We start from the raw sequence: 8756 nt of genomic DNA on the forward strand, positions 1-8756 counted from the left end.
CATGGGGAACTGGGCCAGTACTGGTGAGATGAGGGGGAACTGGACCAGTTCAGAGGGGATGATGGGAAACTGGGCAAACCTGAGGGGGGATGAGAGGGAACTGGACCAGCTCATCGGCGATGATGGGGAACTGGGACAGTCTGGGAGGGATGAGAGGGATCTGGACCAGCTCACAGGGGTTGATGACCCGGGCAAATCAGGGGGCGCTGGACCAGTCTGGCTGGATGGGAGAAGGTGACCTGGGTCCGGTCTGGGTAGGGGGTGATGGGGACCGGCCCAGGCTCTCGCTCAGGAGCGGGTCCGGTGCGCCCCGAGGAGCGGGTGCGGGGTCCGCGGCCACGGCCCATCCGCGCTGCGCCCATCCCGCGGGTGCCCTTGGCCGCGGCCCCTTTAAGGCGGCGGGGAGGCGGGGTCCGGAGGGCGGCGCGGATTGGCTGCGAGCGGGGGGTCGCGGGCAGCGGGCGCGCTGCCATTGGCGGGGGCGGCGGTCGCTGAGTCAGTGGGCGGGGCCAGGCGGCGCGGGCGGGGCGCAGGATGGGGCCGCGGGCGGCCGCGCTGCTGCCGGTGCCGGCCCGGCGGGGGGGGGCGGCGGCGGCGCTGGGGGGGGCCCTGCTCGGGGCCGCGCTGCTCGGGGGGGTCCTGCTGGGGGCCGCCCGCGCACACCCGGACCCGCACCCGGACCAGGCCGAGCCGTGCCGGGCCTGCCGCGGCCTCGCCGACAGCTTCAGCAGGGTGCGGGGCGGGGAGCGGGCTGGGGGCACGGGGGGGCACAGCCCGGGTGTGATGGGGGAGCGGGGGCAGAGCGGGGAGCACGGGCTGGGGGTGGGCAAGGAAGTGACGGTGCCCCTTGGGAGGGGTATTTGTGGGCTACACTCCCGATAGCATCCCAAGGGAATGAGGGGTTCCGGGGGGGGCACTGCGGCTGGGGTCTGTGGTGGGGAGAGGGTGGCATGGCCATGGGGTGACTCGTTGCAGTGGGGAAGGGGGTGGGATGGGGGGACTGGATGGGGCTGGGGGTTAGCAGGGGGTCCCCACCGTGCTGCCCCCCCCCCCCCCCCGTGTGCCCAGGGCCTGGAGAGGACGGAGCACGAGGGCTTTGGTGGGGGCAACACGGCCTGGGAGGAGGAGAAGTTGGCCAAGTACCAGCACAGGTGGGTGCCCCCCTGTTAAAGGGGCCTGGGGGGGTCCGGTTTCCCTGTGGGGGGGTCGCACACATCCCAGTGCTGACCCCCTTGTCCCCGCAGCGAGACCCGTCTGCTGGAGGTGCTGGAGGGCGTCTGTGCCCCCTCGGACTTCTCCTGCCACCAGCTGCTGGAGCGCAGCGAGGAGCACGTGGAGCAGTGGTGGTTCCACGAGTGAGTCTGGGGATGGGGACGTGGAGGGGGGGCAAGGGGGTGGCGGGGTGCTGAGTGCTGTGTCCCCCCTGCTCAGGCGCCAGCAGCACCCCGACTTCTTCCAATGGCTGTGCATGGACACGCTGGCACTCTGCTGCCCGCCCGGCACCTACGGCCCCGACTGCCGGCGTGAGTAGCTGCGGCACGAGCGGGCACTGCCCGGGATGGAGGGACCCCCCCTCCAGAATGCTGCTCCCCATCCCGGCTGCTCTCTCCCCGTGCAGCCTGTGCCGGCGGGCCCCGGCAGCCCTGCAGCGGCAACGGGAGATGCGACGGTGATGGCACACGCCGTGGCACCGGCCTCTGCGTCTGCAGCCCCGGCTATGGCGGCCCCTTCTGCGCCGAGTGCGGCGATGGCTTCTATGAGGCTTCACGGAACAAGAGCCACCTCGTGTGTGCCGGTCGGTAAGGGTATGGTGGGGGGGTGCACAGCCGGGGTCCCCCCTGGCTCTCACACCCGCTCTCCCCTGTCACAGAGTGCTACCGGGCGTGCGGGCGCTGCACGGGGCCGGAGGACTCCAGCTGCCTTCGCTGCAAGAGGGGCTGGGTGCTGCACGAGCACCGCTGCATTGGTGAGGGCTGCGGCGGGCAGCGGGCGGGCTGGGGGCTGCGGGGTGAATGGGGCTGATGGGGATGTCCCCCCTCTTCTCTTGCAGACATCGATGAGTGTGGCACGGAGATGGCGCACTGCCGAGCCAACCAGTTCTGCGTCAACACCGAGGGCTCCTACGAGTGCCGAGGTCAGGCAGGTTTGGGTATAGGTGGCTATAGGTTACCCCCCATGGCCTGGGGTGGGAGGGGGCTCTGTTGTTGACCCCAGCTCCTCTCCCCATATCAGACTGCTCCACGGCTTGCATCGGCTGCATGGGCGCTGGGCCGGCTCGCTGCAAGAAATGCAACAAGGGCTATTGGCGGGATGGAGCCAAGTGCCTGGGTGAGTGTGTCCTGCGGGCGGGGGGCAGCTCTGCGCCTTCCCCACTGCCCAGTCCCTGCCGGATCCCTGCCGGATCCCTGCCTTCCCCCCCAGACGTGGATGAGTGCGCCAGCGCCGAGGAGCCGGTGTGCACGGGGGCACAGGAGGTGTGCGAGAACACGGAGGGCAGCTACCGCTGCGTCTGTGCCCGCGGCCACGTGCGCCGGGACGGGCAGTGCGTGGAGGACAAGCCCCCTGGTAAGGCCTGACGCGGTGTGGGGCAGTGAGGCGGGGGTCTCCCCATCCGTTTGTGCCCCCCTACAAGCGCCGTCCTTGCAGATGCGCCAGAGAAGGGGTTCTTTGACGACGTGACGGAGGACGAGGTGGTGGTGCTGCAGCAGATGTTCTTTGGGGTGATGATCTGTGCCCTCGCCACGCTGGCTGCCAAGGGTGACATGGTCTTCACCGCCATCTTCATCGGCGCCGTGGCTGCCATGGCTGGCTACTGGCTGTCTGACCGCAGCGACCGCGTCCTCGATGGCTTCATGAAGGGCAGATAGCCGTGGGGCTGTTGGGTGCAGGCCTGGGGTGGGGGGCTCTCCCCCAGCAGGGGCTGGCTGCCGAGGCAGCATCCTGTGCGTGGTGCCGTGCCCTGCATGCGTCCCCCAGCCCCACATTAGTGTAGGGTCTTGTCCCCCCTGCTGCAGAGTGAGCCGGGGGTACCTTGATCCCTGGGGGTCCCGCACAGCCTGCTCCGTCCTGCTCCGGCCGGTGTGGTGATGCCAGGCAGTGTGGCACTGGGATAGGAGGGGCACAGCATGCTGCCCCCTGCCCCGCGGTGCTGGAGTGGGACCTGGCACCGTGGCAGGATGATGATGTGGGGCAGGCCGGGGGGTGCTCTGGCACTGCTGGGTGCCAGGGTGATGATGCTGCTGGCCCCATGCGACCCTGTGTGTGTGTGTCCCCTCCCCGTGGGGCAGTGGGGGCTGAGCCATGGCGCTGGGAGAGCTGCTCCCCCCCAACCCCTTATCCCCACATCCCTGGGCAGAGCCCATCTCCCCTCCCAGGCTGCTGGGGTCAGGGGGTTGGGGTCCCCTCCCTGCTCACGGGGTGCTATGCTGGCGGGGGGGACCCTGCCCTGTGCATGAGCGTGGCTGTTGCATTCGTCCGTGGTTTGTCCGTCGGGGTGTGCCCATCCGTCTGTGTGTCCGTATCTCAGGAAATAAAGCTCTGCACACCCAGCTCGGCTGCTCGGGGCGGGGAGGGGGGGGCCTCCTCCCAACGTAAGCTATTTATTTCTCTGCTTTGGCACAAAAAGGAGCCGGCCCCCTCCTGCCCGGCCCTGCGCCCCCCATCCTCACAGCTCAATGGTGTCACTGGAGAGGCTCCGGCTGTCCATTGCCTTGGCCACGGCTGGGGAGCCGCGGGGGCCATCCCGTTCGCAGCCCGGTGTCCCGGTGGGCAGCAGCAGCGGTGCCCGGCTGGGTGCCTCATCCACGGGCAGGCTGTCCGGCGAGGACAGCCCATGGCGCCAGGGGTTCCAGCTGATCTTCAGCGAGCTGCTGTCCAGCGAGCTGGTGGAGGCGGTGACGGTGATGGTGACGGTGCCGGGGGGGTGCCGGGGGCCGGGCAGCTCCGTTAGCGAGCTGCACCTCACCATGCGGCCCAGGCCGGGGGTCCCGGCGGTGACGGGTGTGGGGGAGCCCCGCAGCGACGTGCCGGAGCCGCGGCGGGGCCGCCCGAAGAGGCCGTCGTGCAGGAGGTGCCGGCGGCACAGCGCCTGGTCGATGCTGCGGCGCAGGTCGATGGGGGACGGCGGGCGGAACGCCAGCTCGCCCAGCGACGGGGACGAGCCCTGCTCGAAGGCGGCGCAGGAGCGGGCGCCCGCCAGGTTGGGGCACTTGGGGCTGAGCCCCGGCCCCGCGGCGCCGCCCGCCCGGGCCTCGTTGCCGTCCTTGAGCGCCCGCAGCGGTAGCTGCTCCGCGGGGTTGCGGATGAGGCTCTTGGAGATGTCGTTGCCCGCGGCCCGCTCAGCGCCGCCGCTGCCGCCGCCGCCGGCCCAGTCGTAGCAGTTGTTGGGGTACTCGGGCGCCTCGGCTTTGCGGCCGGCGCAGAAGAACCGCAGCGCCTTGGCCCAGCAGGAGTGAGCGGCGGGGCTGCGGCGGCGGCGGCAGCGGCAGCACAGGGGCTCGGTGGCGGCCGCCAGCAGCGCCAGCGCCGTGCCCAGCTCAGCCGCCCGCAGCCAGAGCTGCGCAGCCCAGCCCGGCCGGGGGAGCCGCGCCGGGGCGCCCAGGGCCCCGCGCAGCCACAGGGCGCTGTAGAGCTGCAGCCCGCACACGGGCAGCCCCGCGACCGCCGCCGCCAGCAGCGCCCGCGCCCCGCGCCCCGCGTCCCCGTGCGGCGCCCGCAGCAGCCGCCAGCACCCGCAGAGCCCCCCCAGCAGCAGCAGCGCCCCCGCGCCGCAGCCCAGCGCCTGCAGCCCCAGCCCCGCGGCCGGGCCCAGCCGCGGCGGCAGCAGGTCCGCGGCCCCCAGCACCGCGCTCTGCAGCGCGGCCGCGGCCCCCAGCGCCGGCAGCCCCCGCAGCCAGGCCGGCAGCAGCCGGAGCTGCGCCAGGCGCTGCAGGCGCTGCAGGAGGAGGGCGAAGGCGCCGAGCATCAGCGGGAAGGGGACGGTGCTGAGCAGCAGCAGCGCCCGCGGGGGCAGGCGCTGCCGGGCCCCGTAGGGGTCCAGCAGCAGGAAGGTGGCCCGCAGCAGGCAGGCGCACAGCAGCAGCCCGTGGGCCCCTAGAATGTGGGGCAGGTTGAGGGGGCGCAGAGCAGCCGCCCAGGACAGCCCCACCACGCAGCCCAGCGCCAGCAGCAGGAAGATGGCGGCTGCCCCATAGATGTGGGTCTCCCAGGTGAAGCCCAGCTGGTGCCGCAGCTCGGCCCAGCGCAGCCCCGACCCATTGGACCCTGGTGATGGAGAAGGGTGGCTCAGCTGCGGTGTTTGCGGCGGCTGTGGTGGCTGTGGTGGATGTGGTGTGGATGGGTGCCGTGGCGCTGGTTGTGGTGTCACCGCTGCCCGCCATGCTGTGACCGAAGGGGATGCGGTGCCGTGGGCAGGGGGCTTTGTCCCTGGGAAGCCTGCAGGCAGGACAAAGGGGATGGTTAGCGGTCCCTGCGTGCACTCCCCATCCACAGGGGTGTGCCCCATGCCAACCAGCGCTGTGGCCAATGACACCTCTGGGGGTCTCCAGCAGGACCCCCCAGTGGCATGTCCCTGGTCACATCCCTGACCCCCAAGTGGAAACCCGCTCCTGCTGGGCTCTTAGCACTAATCCCTGCTGGCAGGACTAGATTAGGGCCATTGCCCAGCACAATCCTGATTGAAGGTGTCACCGTGCCCTGCTGGGAGGCCCAAGATAGCTGCATCCCCCCCACCAGCCCTGATGCCCCATGGATGGGCTCCCATGGTCTATGGATGGGCTGGGATGCAGCCCTACATCACCTGAGCGCCTGGTGCTGTTTGTCCCTGCGGTGGGAGGTGCTGTTGGCTGTGGGGCGGCCTCGGTGGCATTTGGGATGCTCACGGCTCCCACGGCGCCCCGGACCCGCTGTGGGGACCCGACATCCTCCTCAGGCAGCAGCCCTGCAAGAGAGGGCAGAGCCGGGCGCTGGCATCCACAGGGGGCTTGGTCTCTACCGCAGGGTCCCCCCTGCTCCTACCTGTGCCGGGGAGATCCGTTGTGATGCTGGAGTTGGGGGGCAGCAGTGCGGGACCGGTGCTGAGCGCAGCCCCCGGGGCAGGCTGGGGTCCCCCCTGTCCCACCGAGCCGGGGTCCGTGCGAGGGGCTGTGTCCCCGGTGCTGGCAGTGCTGTGGCTGAGCGGGGCCCTGCGGGTGCTGCGCTGGTGGGATGGAAGCGCCCGGGTCCAGGGCTCAGCCAGCCCCAACGATGGGGCTGCGGGGGGCAGCCGTGAGGCAGAGCTGAGCGGAGCCACGGAGGGTATGGGGGGACCCCTCAAGTCCCCCTGTGTGCCCAATGGCTGTGTGGAGCCGGGGCTGGTGTGGGCACTCGTGCCCTTGGGGTGGGAGATAGGGGCAGTGCCCAGAGGGACCAGTGTGCCCATGGCCGCTGTGGGTCCCTCCGCCACTGACTGTGCCGCTGTGTGGGCACCTGTCCCCATCCCATTGCTCATCCCCGCTGCCGGCACGGGGGTCAGGGCCATGGTGGACACGGTTGGCCGGGGGCTGGGGGTGCTGTGCCCTGCCCAGGGCGGCCCTGAGGAGCCCAGCCCCGTGTCCACGGGCACCTCAGGGCCTGGTGCCCCCAGCGCAGAGCCATGGGGCAGCGAGGTCCCCCCTTGGGGGCTGTTCCAGCCTTTGGCCTCGTGGCCTTGCCCGGCGATGAGCACCTCCTCCGCCACGTCCGGGGCCGCGCCGCCGCCTCCCGTGGTGGTTTCCGTCTCTGGGGGTGCCCCCATGGCCTCTCCTGCCCGCAGTGGTGGGGACCAGCGCACGGGGCTGCCGCCGCCCCAGCGCTCGCCCCCGGGGGCCCCGGCACCGCTCGGCTCCCCTGAGGCCTCCCAGGCTGGGGACAGGCCCGGCCACCGCTGACCCCAGGCTGGGCCGTGCCGGGGGTCCCTGCCCCGCTGCAGGGTCCTGCCTAGGTTCAGCCCCGCCGGCACCGGCCCCAGTGCACCGGCGAGGCCCCCGGCAGCCAGGAGCAGTCCGCAGGTGACCAGCAGTGCTGCAGCCATGGTGAGTGCCCGGCGGCCCTGCGGGGATGGGGGCTCTGTGAGCTTGGGGGACTCATGCCACCTGCCATGGGGCCACTGTGCCCACAGACACCCATTGCTCATGGCTGTCCTGGGGACCCTTCCCAGCTGTCCCCATCCCCGGTGTCCCTGCTGCCAGTGGCCCCATTCCCGGTCTTCCTCTTCCCAGTGCCCCCACTGCTCATGGTCCCCATCACGGTGTCCCCAGTGCTGGTGGTCCTTGGTGCTTAGTGGTCCCTACTCCCAGCATCCCCGGTGTCCCCATCCCCGGTGTCCCCATCCCCGGTGTCCCCATCCCTGATGCTCCATTCCCTGTGTCCCGGCGGCCCCGCTCTGGCGCGCACCGTTCACCTTGGCGCGTCCCCGGCTGCATCCCGGCGGGGATGCTCGGCCCCGCGCGCTCCCGCCGCAGCCGCCGCCGCCGCACACGGGACCGAGACCGGGGCCGGGACCGCCCGGTTGCAGCGGCGGGGCCGCGCTGCGGGGCCGGCACCATCGCGGGGCCGGTTCAGCCGCCGCATCCCGCGGGCCCTCGCCTGCCGCGGCCCCGCTGCTCGATGCTCGGTACCCGGTGCCCGGGCCGCGGCGCGTCCAGCCCCCTCCCGCCGCCCGCCGCAGCACGGGAGGCCCCGGTGCGGGTGCCGGCCGCAGACCCCCGCTGACCTGCCGGAGCCGCTGCCGGAGCCGCTGCCGGAGCCGCTGCCGGTGCCGGTGCCGGTGCCGGAGCCGGTGCCGGTGCGGGCCGGGCGCTGCAAGCGGAGCGGGCGGCGGCGGCAGCCGGTCACGCGCCGCCCCGAGCCGCGGGCACCCGCGCGGGAGCCCGCCCGCACCGGGAGGCGGCGGGAGGGGGGACAACGGGAAGCGGAGGGGAGCGGGGGTGATGCGGGGCCGCTCGGGAGCGGCTGGAGCCGGTGTGCGGGGACGGGAAGTGGGGGAGCGGGCACCCGGTGGGTCCCGGAGAGGCGGCTGGGGCGGGATATGGGGGGCAGGAGCCTGTGGGGTGGGAGAACGGCGGGGCAGCAGTGGGGATGCTGCGGTGGGGGGGATGGACAAGCAGGGCGGGCAGGGCAGGTGGGACAGGGGAGACCCTATAGGGACCCTGGCACCTTCCTGCCCCACAGCTCCTGCCCGCCCTGCAGGGGCAGGCAGCAGCCTGGCAGCCGCTGTGCTCTGGGGCCCTGCCAAGCGCAGGTAATTAGCTAATCAGGTAATTGTCCCGCTGGAGAGCTGCCCGCTTGGCCAGGCCTTGGCTTGGCATTGGCACGGCCTCAAAGTGACACTGGCTCCGGGCACTGCCGCACAAGGTGATGCTCCCCGGGTCCCTCGGGCAGCACCGGAGCCACTGCAGCTGTGGCAAACCCCTGTCACCGCCATTGCTCTCCTCTCACCCAGCCCAGCAGGGACAGGACAAGGGGGAATGGCTTTAACTTGCCAGAGATGAGCTCTTAGGCAGAAGCTCTTCCCTGTGAGGGTGCTGAGGCGCTGGCACAGGGTGCCCAGAGAAGCTGTGGCTGCCCCATCCCTGGCAGTGTTCAAGGCCAGGGACTTGCCTGGTGCAGGGAGAGGCTCCACTGGCTGCTGTTGCTGCTACATCTCCTTTCCCCAGGGTTTTTGGTTGCTGTCATATGCAAGTAGTGGGGGCTGCAGTGGTCGCTGCATTGTACCCCACTGCTGCTTCACCTCTGGGGTG

The 8756-nt window shown here is 71.7% G+C and overlaps 2 protein-coding genes across 2 annotated transcripts; one reads left to right on the forward strand and one right to left on the reverse strand.

Moving 5' to 3' along the window:
- The first annotated feature begins 534 nt into the window (after positions 1 to 534).
- Positions 535 to 3548, forward strand: CRELD1 (cysteine rich with EGF like domains 1). Its single transcript, XM_065687465.1, has 10 exons — positions 535 to 732; positions 1069 to 1151; positions 1245 to 1355; positions 1432 to 1523; positions 1619 to 1795; positions 1871 to 1966; positions 2051 to 2134; positions 2233 to 2328; positions 2422 to 2565; positions 2647 to 3548. Exons 1-10 carry the CDS (start codon positions 535 to 537, stop codon positions 2865 to 2867), a joined length of 1302 nt encoding a protein of 433 aa, XP_065543537.1. The 3' UTR covers positions 2868 to 3548.
- Positions 3549 to 3558: 10 nt separating this feature from the next.
- On the reverse strand, positions 3559 to 7810 carry PRRT3 (proline rich transmembrane protein 3). The gene is made up of 4 exons (XM_065687463.1): positions 7730 to 7810; positions 6016 to 7066; positions 5798 to 5938; positions 3559 to 5433 (listed from the first exon to the last, which is right to left on the reverse strand). Exons 2-4 carry the CDS (start codon positions 7046 to 7048, stop codon positions 3665 to 3667), a joined length of 2943 nt encoding a protein of 980 aa, XP_065543535.1. The 5' UTR covers positions 7049 to 7066; positions 7730 to 7810; the 3' UTR covers positions 3559 to 3664.
- Positions 7811 to 8756: the final 946 nt, after the last annotated feature.

The sequence above is a fragment of the Lathamus discolor genome, chromosome 7 (genome assembly GCF_037157495.1).
Source record: "Lathamus discolor isolate bLatDis1 chromosome 7, bLatDis1.hap1, whole genome shotgun sequence".
NCBI classification, from domain to species: Eukaryota; Metazoa; Chordata; class Aves; order Psittaciformes; family Psittacidae; genus Lathamus; species Lathamus discolor.